The 17,094-nt window shown below is 40.5% G+C and overlaps 1 protein-coding gene across 1 annotated transcript; it reads left to right on the top strand.

Moving 5' to 3' along the window:
* Window positions 1–6,094: 6,094 nt before the first annotated feature.
* On the top strand, window positions 6,095–13,398 carry LOC306753798 (uncharacterized protein; the record flags this gene model as incomplete). Its single annotated transcript, XM_079237716.1, has 11 exons — window positions 6,095–6,212; window positions 6,378–6,683; window positions 6,966–7,076; window positions 9,061–9,222; window positions 10,207–10,437; window positions 10,539–10,589; window positions 10,686–10,940; window positions 11,025–11,372; window positions 11,505–11,777; window positions 12,698–12,973; window positions 13,139–13,398. 11 exons carry the CDS (start codon window positions 6,095–6,097, stop codon window positions 13,168–13,170), a joined length of 2,163 nt encoding a protein of 720 aa, XP_079093842.1. The 3' UTR covers window positions 13,171–13,398.
* Window positions 13,399–17,094: the final 3,696 nt, after the last annotated feature.

Here is a 17,094-nt window from a genome sequence, read left to right as displayed (position 1 = left end):
GTCACAAACTTGTTGCCTTCAGTTAGTGCAGAGTCTTTCTGATTGAGTTTTTGTATCTTCTGCAATGTATGCGTCTATATATAAACACAAAAGGTGCAGGTGAACACTTCCTGCTCAAACCTGTTTTTCTTTCTTTCTTTGTCTACAGACATTACTGTGCATTAATCAATTCAAGCTACGGTGGCTGTAAGGCCTCAAAACATACTTACTTTGTCTCTATCTCTAGATCTTTCTATCTAGATACAAATTAATCTATTACTTTAGGACTTTACTAACGTAACTACTGCTGGGTAGTGTAAAACTAGTTCACTTGACGATAACATTTGTTATGTATAATTTGAATCATCAAAGCAACTCGTAGCTAGCTGTCCACATCTATTTACCACTACATTCAGCATGTAACAGGAAGCATTGAAGGAGGATGGCCTGCTTTGGTTTTCTCCACATTAAGATTAAAACAAAATCAATTTGGGGTCACCACTCTATTTAGGCTGTTTTAATAACAATATTAAATGTTGTGAGGGTAATGATGCCAATACATGTCAAATACATAACTACTTGGCATGAGTGAAACTAAAAGAATTGCTGCCCCACCCCGTCAGTGTGACCTTTATTTCAATGGAATAGAAACTAAAGGGTGAACGTTTCCAGTAAGGGAGTCTAAACTAGTCAACACTATCTGTTTATTTAGTTAGTACTTCAAATATAGTCAGCAATTGTGGTTGTTTTAGTAGTTTACTTCATTGTTGCAGAAGTGGAAAGTAACTTCTTAAATTAAGGGTGTAAAGATTGGAAACTGGCAGAGAGCTTGGCTCTATAGCGGCAAATATTTCAAAATGTTGATCTCATTCGTGTTCGGGATTTTTGACATGTAAAACATAGACATTGACAACTTAACATGGCATTTTTTTTAAAGAACCTGGAAGAATACAACAATTAAACAATTAGTTTAAATTGTTAAACTGCTTGTGTATTTATTGCACATTGCTCCATTGCACTAAGATTTAGCATTGGAGTTCAGTAGCTTTAGGGAAAAAAACAATACCTTGAAGCAGTTTCATTTGTATGACACATTGTGGTCTTCATCTCTATAAGCTTAAAAGCTTATACCAATAAAACCAAAATGTTTTAAACTATGTTCAATTGGGTTGGTGCTGTTTTGTGGTGAATCATTAGGGTTTCTGGTATACACACCTATGTTCATGCTGTCTTAAAAAGTAATACTTGCTAGTGTGAAATAATAGGCTGTGTCTGTCTCAAGCCGACCAAACTAGTTGTTTTCTTGTGAGCAGGCGCTTGTGAAGGTATAGTGTACATTATGTACAGTTACAGCAATGCATGTATTAAGAGAGCTCAGTTTTAACCATAAATCCAGACCTTAAGAGACAAATGACAACGCATTTATCAATGTGGCAGAGAGCAGAAGTATTTCAAATGAAAAATACTCCCGAAAATGATCTTTTCTCATCTCTGCAATGGTGGAGGTGAATGTCACAAAGCTAACTTTTAACCCCGCCTCTTGATCCAAATACTCTGGCATAGACTTCAGGGAAACCAGTCCGGGCACAATGTACTCCAAAACAGCTGGTGACTAAAACAAAAATATTTAAATAGCATTACATGACATTGCTGGAATTTGTAAAGAAAAATGTAAGACCAGCGATATCATTTTAAGTTAAATAGTTTCTTTGAGAATTTTAAGGAAGAAGAAAGATCAAAAGTGGTACTCAAAATCATACAACAATGGATTACTATTTTCACCTGGCATGCTCCTTCATTCTCTTGTCCCGCACACATCTTTTCGCCAGTCATGTTTGCCTCTGGTAATGGTCCATAGATGCAACTGCACTGCTTTTCTACAGTGACGGGAATCTTAACATCATGAAGTGAGTTAAAGGCGCTTGAGGGCTCTGTGGGAGAAGGGGTATGAAGTCAGAAGACAGTATTTATTTAATTTCTTTCTTTTTGGTGGTGACGCTTTTCTCGTCATTTAGCTTGTTTATCATTATTGTTGTGTAGTTTTGAGACCCAACAATAGTCAAGAAGTCTTTTGCCAATGTAATCGGTCTTCCACTCTATTAATTTGTTCATGACTTTGTTTGACTTTGTTCGCAGGAAATAATTTGATTTGGCTAAAAAATATATACTCAATAGAAGTAGTTTCATCAGTTTACTATTTGTGTAAACATGATCACGCACTTGTGCCGGCTTCACTACAGCAAGGATAAACTAAGCTTGACCCAAACTGCTCCGACAGTATAATGCAGGAAGTATGCTGATCAGAACAATACCTGTTTTTTTAGTCAGTACTTGAATGTAAGATGCCGAAAATTCGACCACGCCCTCATTAAGAAGTCCTTCTGTCTGAGTGTGATCAGTTTGATGAGCTTACACATATTTTATTTTGAAAAATCAGGTCACTCATTTTGCGTACCAAATCAACATTATGTGCATACAAAATTGACTCATCAGTCTTTCTGACTAAATGCCAGTTTTTCAAACAAAACAAAAACTTCAATGCTTTCATTTCAAGGACGTAACTGTGTGTGTAACACTGCAACCAAGTTCACCGTGATGTGTACATTGCAAAATGTCCAGAACATTCTTATCTAATCTCACAGTATTCAAATCAACAACATATTTCTGACTATCAAACACAAAATCCAGCAGCTTTTGTATGCAGATAAATTACGACATGGTTTATATTACCTCAAGAAAAACATGATTATATGAATGATTACACATGTTGATCTAAAGCAAGACGATCATGAAAGAAGCGGCACAACTATAGTTGAGTTATTTCATTCCTTCCATCAGCAGGTGTGTCCTCCATCAAACCCGCGTTGCCCTCCTCTCTTCTGACCCTCCTGAAGTGCACTCAATCTTTTGACCTGATGAAAGGAATGAGTGTCAGAAAAAGAAAGAAGAGAAAACATGACGATTCATAGAGCACAAAGAACCAAACACAAACAGGGAAAGGGAACACCTCTTTCAAACACCTACAAGTCTCACCTTTGTTTCTACCCAAAGCAAAGTAAAGCAGAGAGTGAACAAGAGAAAGGAACACAGATACCTTGTGTGATCTACCAATAAGAAATTGAGTGTCTGTTAAGACCAATTAAAGGGCAAAGTCAAACAATTTAAAGAGCAAAACAAGTTAATGAACACTCAGAGGAGGATGAAACAGACTACATGCATTCCCTCAAACATCAAGCACTTGTTGTGGATAAAAAGTTTCCCCAATCAAAGGCAGCGATCAGGAGCTGACTACAAAGATAGACGACCTGTACAGAGGGGGGGAAAAGAGCCACTATCCTATTTTTATCCTCTTTTTTTCTCCAAATTCAACAGCACACTAACATTTCCACAGATAGTGTAGAGTTTTAGTCTTGCCTGAGTGTTTGCCCACATAAGCTCAGTGGGATCACCCTCTCCGTTTGTTCATGGCAACACTGCGCCAATGTAAAGTAGCCTCAAAATCTTGGCCAGAGGCCCGTCTGAATTTTAAGCGACCTATTTGCCCACTTGTGTGTCCCTGCACATCTCCCTCCTTCTCCTCACTCTGTCAGACCTCTAGGGCTCGCTTATTTAGGAGGACACACACATATCAAGGGCCTCCTTTCACTGAGGCCCTGGAGCAATATTTCTTATTTCCCATCTGGCAGGACAAGCCCGCCCCCTGACACCTCAAAGCTCTATATAAGACAACAAAAGGGCCAGATGATAAGAACTTGGTCTCAAGACAAGCCTGGCCATGCGGTGTAAAGTCCTCGTCTGTGCCGTCCTCCTGACTCTCATAAAGCATGGTGAGTATTGTGCCATTACACTCACAAGCCGGTTACAAAGGCTGCATTGTTGTTTCTTCACCTAATGAGCTGACCAGGTGAAATTAGAAAAATGTGATACTGAGCTGTTTCAGAAGGACTCTGAATATGAAGGATTGTAACAGGTGTGTTGTTCCCAATGCAAAGCATTAGTTTGTGTAGATCTTATAGCGGTTCACTAGGTGGGAGTAAAAGTAAGTGTAAAAGTACAGATGTTGGTCATATTCAGACATGTCAATGTCATGTACTTGACCTTTATTTTGTTTTTGATTGATGGTAAACTAGTACAAGTATCTGAGCTCTTTGTATACAGTGCAAGGTCTGAGCAACATGACAATGCATAAAGTAAGTAGGTCTGTTTTATGCTAATATTGGATTTACAAGACAACCGCATTAATGCAATTCAGTGGTGTGATGTCAGTGCCATCACACTGATAGAAGATGTTATGTCGTCCAGCCCCAAAGTCTAATCATACACAAAGCACTGAAAAATTACAAGAACTAAGTAATTATTTAGAAGTGAAATTATTATTTGATCTAAATGTTTTGATGAATTACTTCAGTTAATCTATCTATTGATCGATTCGGACCGCAGGGTGAACAAGTGTTGCTTCGTTGGTGGATTAGCATGACGTTTGCTGGTAAATGGTTAAGACTATTTGTTCGTTTGTAGCATTGTTCACGTCTTTATTAAATTCTCATTCTTGTCTCTCCTGTCAACCTGTAGTCGGCCCATCTATCACAGAAGGTCCAACATAAACACTTCACAATGAAAAAAGCGTTCCATTGCTAGACCTGCCCACAAGTATTTATTGTACTAGTTACTAATTAAGCTGATTGGTTGGCCAGACGGGACTCAAAGGCTTTATATTGACTCTGATTCAAGGAGGTATACTGAGTTTACTGATTTACGGTAAAAGTTGAAAAGAAAGAATGTGAAGTGGAAAATTTCATGAAACTCAAACCCCTGACAGAAAAGTTCCATCATCACAGCTCATTCAGGGGTTTAACATGTTAAAAAACTTAACAACTTTTGATCCTGTATTTTTCTAGCAGCAGATATTAAGAGATTTAATACAAAAATAATATCAGACTTAAAGGGAGCTATAGCCTTGTGGCTAATTACATTACAAAGTGATACTGAGTTTACGTCTTTTGTGACAAAGCACTGGAATGTTTGTTGTCTGTTTAACATACAGTAGTGTAAGCCGAAGCAGAGAAATGTCATAGAGTAAGCTAAAGGACCCAGTAATGGTATTAAGACATATCTATTGCTCCCAGTAGCTACTGGTCCCAGCAGACCGAATGAGACTGTTGAAACAAAACTCTTGAGGTCATTTAGACATGTCTCTCTGTGGAAATTCTATTTCTTGTGGATTTAAATTTTCATTTGTAAGAGATTGTAAGAGACAGCTTTAAAATAGTTACACAATGTAAGCTATTAGTGTGACATGTTATCTTGACTCAGGTCATAAAATGTCTTCAGAAACTGTTAATAACATCAATTTAGATTAAAACTGCAGTTGAAGATCATTAACCAAATAGTATAGCCACATTTCACCGAAAGCTCTCATCAGTAATCCCCCCATCAATGAGCTTTTTATTTCCTCTCTCTCTCTAAACTCTCTTTCTCTGCTTACAGTGTCTCCAAGTGAAATACAGGCCAGCCCAAATACAAATGCAACCCTCCCCTGCAATGTGACGCTCCCTCTTTCTGTAAACGGGGACAAAATAGACCAGTCTCTCCTCAAAGTCAACTGGATATGTAATGGCTCTGACATCGCCTCATTCAGAGAAGCAGCGACACAAATAAAGGACGGCTTCAGTTGGGACAACAGTGATTTTGTCAACGGGGACTTTTCCCTGACTGTCGTCAGAGCCGCTCAGGACCTGCAGGGGTTGTATGAATGCACAGTCAGCTCCAACTCCACAATGCTGCACTCCAGCAACATTACATTTAGTGTCCTCGGTATGTCTTTGATCAGTTGTTGAGGTTGGATTTGCACATTTGAACATGAAAGCAAGTAAAAACAAAAAGCTCAACTTTTATTTATCATGTCTTTTTCCCTCAATTTCTTCTGTCTCCTCTTTTAGCTTCCCCCACTTTGTCAATCCCTCAGCAGTGGGTGGTGTTGGAAACAGAGAGCCATCTTAAATGCCATGCAGATGGTTTCTACCCTCCTCCTATCAATTTCTCCTGGACCAGAGATGGGCAGGTAATTCAACCTCCCTACTATGTTGAAGGTGAACAGGCTTCAGATGGGTACTACATGGCTGTGGGCAACCTGACCTTCTACCCTTCCCGCGAGGACCAGAATGTGACCTTTGGCTGCAAAGTGTCCCACAAAGGCAGCAATCAAAACCTGTATTTCCAACTCAACATCACATGTGAGTGCCACAAAGACATTGCATGACTTTAAACACAATCACTCATCACCTTAGAACCAGATTAGCTACTTCCGCCAACCTTTTCAGTGCCACTGGGAATCTTTGAAGTGGATTAAGCCTGATGAAGCTAAATATTTGTATGGTATTTTCTTTGACTCTCATCAGACACTCCTTCTATAAGACTTTCTGCAATGCCTTCACGCTCTGGGAACATTCCTCTCACTCTGTACTGTGACGTGGAGAGTTTCTACCCGGAAGAAGTATCTGTGTCTTGGCTTCAAAACAGCACAGTCCTCCCTGAGCCCGCCGCCACTGAGCAGAACCCAGATGGGACCTACAGAACCAGACACTATTATACTTTGAGCCCTGAGCAGAGGGAGCAAGGTGGGAAGGTGGAGTGTGCAGTAAACCAACCTGGGGTCGTGCACCCAGTCAGTGGCTCAGCATACCTAGAGAAACTGGACTCCCAAGGTATAGTTTGACGAGATAATATGTTCTAAGAACTGACACAGACTACAATTCACACCTCTTTTAGACATGAACATATTTGGGTTTTCACTTTCATTGATCTCATCAGATGCCAAGAAAATCTTATCAGATGCCAAAAAAAGAAAAATGTCTTGCTGCCTTTCAACAAAAAGACATTGTTGTGCTGAATGTGGATGCGGCCCAATTATATGGAAGTTGTTTGCCCTGTTCTTGATGCTTGCACACTGTACATTTTAACATTTGTGTCACTCTCCTCCCTCTCAGATGAGACTCCGGTGTTGACTAAATCAGCCAAAGCGTCTGTGGCTATGATGTGTATTTCTATTGTGCTGGTCTTCCTGCTCTGCTTTGGCTTTTCTTGGAGGAGAATGGATGGTGAGTCAGTGGGCAGTCAAGCCACTGGGACCCCTTAACCCTCCTGTTAACTTTGGGGTGACTTTGATCCCATTCAATGTTTAACGTCTCTAAATATATGACTGACATCATTATTTTTGCTTCATATATCATGACTTTTCCTAATTTAATGGGGACAACTGGGTAGACATGAAATCAACATTATGATGTGTTTCCAATGTCCTGTACACATGCTGTACGCATTGGTGTTATTTGAGGTCAATTTGACCCCAGGCTGTTTTAGCTGTATAAAACATAAAAGAAATACCAACATGTTACACACATTTGTTTTGGTTGTTTTGGATGATATTGAGGTCACTATAACATGGAATTTTATAATCTTCAAAAAGCTTTAGGGCCCTAACCTAACATAACCATAACTGTAGTATTGTGAGAACCACTGATAGTTCACACGGCATAGGGGAGCAGCAAACATGTAAAAGCACAGCAACCTTCTAAACAATTTATCTTGGTGCTCTCTTTTTCTGCTCTCTCTCTCTCTCTCTCTCTCTCTCTCTCTCAACTGAAAATGAGATGTTTTCACATCTCTTTGACCATGAAAGTGATTTAGAGGAGAATGTGTCTGAGACAGAGGATGAGGTCCCTGATTATGAGGCATCCTCCTCTGATGAGAGATGAGACCCTCAGTGTGTTGACCCTCCTGTTGTCTCTCAAGCACCGGCAAACACACTACCTTCCGAAAAATTAAAAGTTATTATGATCCGTCTCCCCACTTGAACAACAGGGTAGACTTAGTGCTGCAGTGTCATCAAAATGGTTCCAGGCCCCACCAGATACGCTGTCATCCATGTCCAAGACATAAAATCAGCATTTGAGCTCTTCATAACACCGTCAATCGAAAGGAATATACTTGAGATGACACATATAGAGGGGAGGCGTGTGTATGGGGATAGTTAGAAAGACTTGGAGGTGACCCACTTGCAAGCCTACATCGGGTTGCTCATTTTGGCCTCAAAAGGCCGAGCAACGGCAAATCTTTGGGCTGCTGACACTGGAAGGGCAATATTTACAGCCACCATGTCTCTAAACACATTTCATGTTTTCTCCCGTGTCATACGCTTTGATGACAGACAAATAAGGCGAGGTTGGCGAGAGCGGGACAAATTTTACATTAATACGAGTTTGGGACAAGCTGGTTCAGCAATTAAACTAAAATGACTTTTAAATCCTTAATTTTTTTCATTGTGTTTGTTTTTCCTGGGCTCAAATTGACCCCAAACACAATATATGTTACTATTCTTGATAACAGAAATAGTTTTTCATTCCATATGTTGGTCTGCACATTCTGGATGTATTTTATTTAAAAGGCTATTTAGGTAGTCAACAAACAAACATAAATTACCTGACACTTAAACTTGGGAAACTTGGAAAAGTATAATCATTTTCTGGAGGTTTACATTGCTGGACACCAAAGGTAAAAGATGTTAGTACATTTGAATGTAACAGGAGGGTTTTAAGTGAAGCAAGACTTGTCGTGACCCTCAGCAAAGGTTATGCCATAGTATCGACAGAGATGTTCTTGTTTTTTTTTTTTGTTGTTAATTGAAAGTGAACATTTTAAAGAAACACAATTTGGGATGACAGAATTGTCTTGTGACCTCTCAAATCTATCTCTGGTCTCCATGTGGGGTTTTGACCCCCGTAAACCATTGGATCTACAGATATTTAAATAAAACATAAGTGAATAAAGTTACTACAAAAAGGACAGATGCATTGTCTTGAGAATCAAAGCTGTCCTTTATTAAAGTGTCACATCATCATCAACTAAGTAACTTAACTGTAAGCACAATGGCTTTCAGGAGCAGTTGATCCAGTAGGTTGTGAGGAATGCATTCTCTGACTTGAAATGCTGTCTGAAATGTTGACGGCCAACCTTATAATTATTGCACAAGAGCACTAAAATCCAACTGACTCTTTTATCTCCATTCTTTCTCATCTCACTCAGAGAAACAGAAGTCGTTGAATGTGTCAGGAATCATCCTCCCTCCACGCGTGATTGTAGGTCAAAAGGGTAGAGTGACAGTGAGCATTGAAGGCAGGAGGGTGGACAGAGTCCAGACGGCATGGTTCCTCAATGACACCCCCATCTCTGACACTTCATTCACAGGTAGGAGGAGAGCTTGACACACACACATAACCAACAGTTGCTGGGGAGTACTTCTTTGACCCTGTCCGACAAAGTTTGGCAGCTCAGCATGAGTTTGTGAAAACTGACCCAGGTCGTCTGTCCCAGAAATGTAATCATGAATTCTAGTGGAGATCACAAAGTGTGTATATGATCACCGTCAGACTGTGGGAAAAGATCAATTTTCAAACCTTAAAGAAACAGTTCAACATTTTGGCAATGTGTCTTCTTCGCTGTCTTTCCAACAGTTAGATGACAAGATCGATACCACTCACATGTCTGTTCGATAAATATGAAGCTACTACCAGCAGCTAATTCAAGAGCTCACAGATGAACATGTTTTAATGTATTTGTTGAATTAGTGCCACAACCAAAGCAGGAAAACAACACGTTGAAGTTTAATGTAGGAGTAATGTGCCGAAGTATATTTTGGCTGGACATAGTGACTTCCTGGAGTCGTGTTGTCAGGGTTGTCAAACAACCAGCAAATACGCAGTTTGACCCGGTTTTTGTACAGAGGAAACAGTTTAATTAATAATCTTTAGAAGTCCTGGTCGGTGGAGTTTGCTACCTTTGGAGAGTAAGGCTTGTTGTTTTCCCCTGTTTTCAGTCTTTATGCTAAGCTAAGCTAACTGGCTGCTGTCCAACTGTTCATTTAAAGCTTATAAAACTTGTAGGGAAATAAAAAGGGGAAAACAGAATGCTAATGAGTTAATAATTAGATTAAACTGCAAATTAAATGTTTGGATTGATGTCGAAATAAGTGAATTATGCCAATAGTATTCAAATATATTTTATTTGTATTGCAACTACCCCTAAAACATACCATGTGTTCTCTTTTACACTTAATTCTGCTAACAATTTACAACCTTACACACATAGGAACCTCCAAAGCTAACTTTAACTGCCTCTATAACCCCCTAACCACCATCCATATGCCCTACGGTCTAACTCTCACCTCCCCAGCGTCAGAGAAAGGCCCTCTGCTGCCTTCCAGAGGCGAGATGGGTTACTACAAGCTGCACACTCAAGGCCCGCTGCACTCCTCTGGAAGTGGCATTCAACAGCTGATCTCCTCGCTCACCTTCATTCCCCGGATTTCAAATCACAAGGCGGCTGTGTTTAAGTGCCAGGTGTCCTACATGGGCAAAGATAAGATCGTGGTGGAGAGGGTGTCAGAGAAGTTTACAATCCTGTGTAAGAAAAGATTTGCAGTTATCCACTTTGCCTCGGGATTTTCTATAATTTCCACAATTTATGAAATAGATATTTTTGTAAACTTTGTAAACCTCTTTTAGCTGCTCCTGAAGTATCAGAAATCCAGCTGGCAGAGACTCCAAGTAACCCTGGTAAGGCAATCAGTTTATCGTTCAGCTGTAGTTCAATACATTATATAAAACATTGTTTGTAGGAGGCTCGACATCCATACAATTTCTGTCTTCCAGATGTCATCAGCATGACTGTCCGGGCATCACATTTCCATCCGGATGTCATTACCTTCCGCTGGTTCTGCCAGGGGAGTGAGCTGAGCCCTGTGGCCTCCCAGGCCTCTTCCTCCCCTCGACCCGATTCGGAAGGCTTCTTTTCAGCCTTCAGCCAGTGTAAACTGCCCCAAAGTGAACTGGAAATGGGAGGCACTAAAGTGTGGGTCAGTGTCCACCACATCGCACTGAAGCAGCCGGTCACCCGCGAGACCAGAGGTAAGAATAAGGGGGGAGGGGTGGCATGCAATTTAATTTGTAATAAAAAAATTAAAGCTTAAATTTCCACATTATCCCAAATAGGATTCATCAAAAGGCCATGTGTGTCCGAAATCGTTGGCTACAGTTCTTCACCAGGGCAGACTTTGTCCCTTGGATGTGAAATCGCAGATTTCTACCCTCCGAACATAACAGTCACCTGGCTGAGGCTCAGAGAGGGGGAGCAAGATGACAGAGAGGAGGAGGTGATAAAGGGAGGAGAGATGTGGGGCCCCGTACACACTCATCCCAGACTCTACAGGGCAACAGCCACTCTGAAGAGAAAGGCAACCACTCAAGAGAAAAAGGAGAGAGGAGGAGGGATTATTTGTAGAGTGGAGCACTGTTCCCTACCGGAGCCTATTGAGAAACACTGGAGAAATGTTGACATTGGTATGAATCATTATAGACACAATAGCTTTTGAACGTTGCCTTTATAATGCATTCCGACAATATCTAAACTTATGGAAAAACACTGTCTTTTATTCCTTTTCATATACTCTTTCTGTTTGTTTTTTTGTTTAGTTGCTCCCTCCATTCCTCCATCAATCTCAGTCTGTTGGAGCAGTGAAGGGGTTGGTGTGTTCTCCCTACTGTTGAAGGGAGGTCACCCTAAGGTCAAATTACTCTGGGCAGCGGGAGGACCCACTCTTTCCCCATTGGTTTCCAACGAGACGGAGGAGATAGGAGATGACGGACAGAGGGAGCTGAAAAGTGTGTGCGCCCTGGAGAGGTCCACAAGCCTGCCAAGTCAGACAAAGAAACAGCTGGAGAGACGGAAGAATGGACATGCAATAAGTACTTGTCATCACTCATTGTCATTCCACTAGCCGAAACCTCACAACGTGCTTTCTGAAAGTTTGGAATACAACAATCTTACACATCAAAAGGAATTCACTCTGCATGAGAAGTACACTTATAATAGTGGTCTTATGCTGCTCTGGAGGACCGTCCTTTAAAACAAATTTTGAATGGGAAGCCTCTGCTAAAAAGTCTGGGTGTTAGGTTTAATAGACACGGGTATTTACTTGGTAGGGAGCGTCCTAGGAAACACGCTACTTCTGTTGCATTATGGGAACTGTAGAAGCCAGCATGTATATATTGGAGTTTGAACCGTAATAGTCTGTATTGAGTTTTACCATTCTTTTATTTATTCGTCTCAAGAATTTATATTGCAGTGCAATACGAAATCTCTGCAATACCCCTTAATGAAATATTCAGGACAATAGAAGACTTGTTTTATTCAGCACTTATTATTTCTCCTCCAGCTTATCAAGTTGGCAAAAAAGAATATCACTTGCATTACAATTTGAAACGTAATGTCCATCCTCTCCAGTGTTTCTTCTGATAAACCTTTTTACAAATTAGTTGGTGTTGCACCCATGCATAACTCAAGATAAGATATGGGGGCGACTGTGGCTAAGTGATTAGCATGCCTGTGGTTAGCATGCCCGTCTTTCAATCGGAGGGTTGGTGGTTCGCAGCCCCGCCAGTCCTTGTGTCCCAGAGCAAGACACTTAACCCCTAATTGCTCCCCGTTGCTGTGTCTGCGGTGTGTAGAGCAAAAATGTATGTCACTTTGGATAAAAGCCTCAGCTAAATGTAATGTAATACGAAGGCAGCGTAATTCAAATGACATCGTGCAGTATTCCTATTTTCTCTGACATGAAAAAAAAGTTTTAGCTTTAATTTAATTTCTTACTGTTGGTGCTTTACAGAAACTAAAGCTGCTGTCACAGACCCTGACACTGAAGGAATAGAATACATTGATGAAAAAGTGGACGGAGAGAATAACAACATTGAAAGAGACGAGGAAACAAAGTCAGAAGTGGACGAGGACAGCGACCAAGAAAGAGAGGAAGGCCCAGGAGCACTGCACATCAACAGAGTCAACTTGAGGAAGGGTCCCAGAGAAAATGAGAGAGCACGTTTGAGAGTCTGCGTGGAGATCACCCACACTGCACTCAAGCTTCCTGTTTATCGAACCTGGACAGGTAAGACACGGCAAACAATAAACACGCATATACATGCTCAAGAGACCTTCGCTAAAGCCAGGAAGTCTCACTTCAGTCATTTTGATAAACAGAAAGAACGTAAATGTGACACTCCACAGGAAGTTTGTTAATGTTTGTTCAACTTGATCTTGTGTCCTCTTTCAGAGCCCGATGAGGAAATGTCCTCTTCCGCATGAAAACCTTGATTTGTGCAAGAGTCCCTCTATTTTATATATGCCGTATAATATCTAATAAATGTCTCTATATAAAAGAAGTAGTAAAGTTTTTAGGATATCAACTGTCTTTGATGGTGTGGTTTTACTTTATTTATTACCTTATATTTTTAATCTGTCATTCATTGCTTTTTTTTCTTCCAAATTCATGATATTTACACATTTTAATATTTTTGTACAAAGAATTTTACAGCGATGATGAATTATGTGGATTTGTTTTTCTAAATATGCTTTGGAAAATAAATTTCAAAATAATCTTTTGAAGAGATGAAGAGTGTTTTTTTGTGAGTGTGAGTGTCGTTTTTTTTAAACTTAGTCAGTTCCTGTTGTTCTCTTCTGGTCAGTGTTCGGATATCTGCTGTTGTTCAACCACTGAATTTAGTTCTCATTTTAAAATAGACTTCTGGTTTTTTTCTGGTTGCACTCTGACCACAAGAGTGTCACTTCACTCTGCTGAGCAGAGGAGGTGCTGCGTGGTTGAACTTAGTAATTAAGTTTTAGTTTAGTTTATTTGATAGCATGAAACAAACATGAAAAAAAATGGAAATCTAGATATTCATGAAGACAGAATCTCTTCATTGTAGAATGTTTGTATATTTTGCAGAAGAGTGACAACAATAATAGCAAATGCGTAAAGTGTACTTATGAAAAGAGTGCTCCTCTGATTTAGCTTTGCACTCATTACCTAGGACTCTTAATGGACGATTAAAATCAGAGATATCACCTTTTTTTATCTTCTTCCTTGTCATATCAGACGTTGTACACAACGTCTGATAAGCCACAAAATGCTTTATTTCCTCATATGCAGTCGTATCACCTGTATACAGACTTTTGGCAGATGTGTGCATCAGTGGAGTTTAAATAATATGAAGAGAAACAGTAACACAAGCAGAAAGTCAACAAACCGACCGACTGTCAAAATACAATATATGTTTGCCATTGTAGCCTAACATCATGACCAGGTAAAGTTGTAGCAGCAAACCCCCTCAGTGTATTGAACACCAACAAAAAAGTGTTTTAGTGCCTATTCAACTTTTTCATTTGTACACTAATGTGATACTTTGAAACATTTTAGTCCACTTCAAGCACATCCTTAGGGTGGAATATCTCTATGTGGGTGTAATATCTCTAATTTGAACATCACCAACACGAATGCAAGCAACTCTGTTATGTTCAATTTAGGCTTGAGGGCGATAGATTAACATGTCTGTATTTAACGGTCATGGAGACATGTTCTCGGGAGCTCAGTGTACACATCAACTGAGAAACCATCCCGCACACTTGTGTGGCCTGAAGCTCTGCGCACATCCGCATACTGTGCAGCGCGTATAAGCTGTATTAATCACTCTCTTCCTCATATGATACACCGGACATATGTCTGTATGAGGAACTAAACGTGACGATCAGCGGAGGTGTTCGCCGCTGGTCGGGTTTGGATGCAGCTCGCTGTCGGGTTTTAGGAAAAGTAAGCGGCCAGGTTGGTTTGGTTTGTCAGCGAGGTCACGTCCAGAATAAATTAAGTCAGGTGGTCAGAGAGGCAACGAGGAGCAAGTTTGAAGATGGACCCCGACAGCCCCAGCAGGACTTTCTGGACAGTTTGGGTGAGCCGCTGCAACATCTCTAACCAAACGTGTCATTAAATGAACGGCTTTAATTTGAATGTTAATCGAAGTGAAATGTGGATGGAAAGTCTCCCTCCTGTTGGTCTCTCGCTCTCTCTCTCTGTCCCACACACACACGTAGGATCTCTCTCTCTCTCTATCTCTCTCTCTATAAATATATATATATATATATATATATATATATATATATATATATATATATATATATATATATATATATATACATACCCCCTGTGTTTACCTTCATATTCTAGCAATATCTCTTACATTTAAGTTTGCTTCATTGGCAAGACCACAATGAGGAAAGAAGAACATTATGTGTGGGGTTGGATACCCAAACATTACACCGCATTACACAATATTTTAAAATTTGGCTGCATCAATTTGTTGGTTTCAATGTTTAGTTTTAAGTTTGTATATCACTATATAGTGCAACAATACACAGTTATCTCTAGGAATTGTCCAAGTAAATATGGACCCTTGAAATAAAACGTTATAGTAGTTAGTTTGTTTCCACCATTCAGCCAGAAGAGCATTACTGAGATAAGACCTGGCTCGCTGACAGTGGTTCACGAGACCTTTTTCACAATAGACATTTTCAACAGCAGGAAAATCACATGCAGGTGTAACGGAACACATGAATGAAGCTGTATTGCATTTAGAGGTTTGAGTTTCATGGCTCTGCTATTATTGCAGTCTGATTCACTAGAGGGCTTCCTGCGATGCTTAAAGCTGCTCCAGTCAATGTTTTTATAATAACAGTGGATCAAATAATAATGTTTAATGGGAGAGGTGTTGCTTGTAGTAAAAAATCCCCAGAGCTAATTATTAACTCTGCAGTTCCTCTCAACTTGAGGGAACGTTTGAGCTTTTTTCTGCTCATTGTTTTTGCTTAACAGCCGCAGCTTTGAAACCAGGCCCAGCATCAAACCACAGACGTTAGCTAGCTGCTGAACATATTGTAGCATTTAGTAATTAAAGATTTGGAGAAGAGCTAAATAGAGCTAAAAGGAAAGTAAATATTTTACTTGTGCTCATCGGGTCGCTTGAAACATGACACCAATAAACGGCATTGTTTCAGAGTTGTTGGATGGAGTTGTGGGCAGGCAAGTCAAGATCGTTCACATCAAACTCAGAAAAACATGTGTGGACCTTTGGGGACATTGTCATGTTGAAACAGGAAAAGGGCCATCCCCCAACTGCCGCTGCAAAGCTGGAATACAAGGCTATTGTGTAAATAGCTTTGTATTGTATTGTATAACATTTCTCTTAGCTGGAAGTTAAGTCCCTAAATGGGTGCCCAAACACATAAAACACAGCCTTGTGCCACAAGTATGTGAACAGGGGTGTCCATATACTTTTGGCCATATAATTAGAAACTTTTAAAAACAAAGACAACAAATGCATGTGGTATACATGATGGGGAAAAGATGTGGATTAGTCAATAACATGAATACATCAAAAGGTCTCACTTCTTTCTCTCCCTCTTGTTCTCAGTACTATATAACCGGAGCTGTGAACAGATTCTTCAGACCAGAGCTCACGAACATCTCCAGCAACGACACAAACTCCATCCAGGAAACCTCAGTTGACAGTGAGCCCGCTAACTTTAGTCTCGTAGAGGGTGATGCTAGCAGAAGGGGGGTCGATGAGGAACAGCCTCTTGCAACAGCCCTTCTGCTGAGCTCATCTCAGCCCGTTGTTGCCTGGGAACTTTGCACCACAGACATCGACTTAGGAGGGGATGAAGAAAGCATGCAATACAAAACCCAGCTGAGCAGAGGCAGTCAGAGAAAAGCATCTGAGAAAAGTGCGGGCACGAGAGAGGAACAGTGCCCCCAAGTGGGAAATGGCGGGAGAGATGAGAAGCATGAGGAAGTAGAAAACCATGATGGTGTACCAGAGCTGGCCTGTAAAAAGGAGAACAACTCTGATGAGGGAGCAAAACAATTAGAAAATGAGCTGTCAGTCTGTGAAGAGTTGTCGGATAACGACAGAGATTTCCAGGGATACCCAGACTTTACTTCTCTGCATGTCGAATTACAAATGGCCCACGACAAAACTGTCATTGAGTCTGAGGATGAGTCATTTGTTGTTGAGCAAGAGCACGTGTTGGCTCATAGAAGTGAGAGTGATAATCTTGAAGATGTAAAAGAGGAGGAGGAGGAGGAGGAGGAAGAAGAAGAGGAGGAGGAAGAGGAGGAGGAGGAGGAGGAGGCGGCGGCGGCTGAGAGGGCAATGGCACCGGAGGATCCTCAAAAAATTG

Source organism: Taurulus bubalis, assembly GCF_910589615.1.
Source record: "Taurulus bubalis genome assembly, chromosome: 2".
Lineage (NCBI taxonomy): Eukaryota > Metazoa > Chordata > Actinopteri > Perciformes > Cottidae > Taurulus > Taurulus bubalis.
The sequence above is the reverse complement of the archived record's forward strand: the minus strand, read 5'-3'. Positions and strand labels throughout refer to the sequence as shown.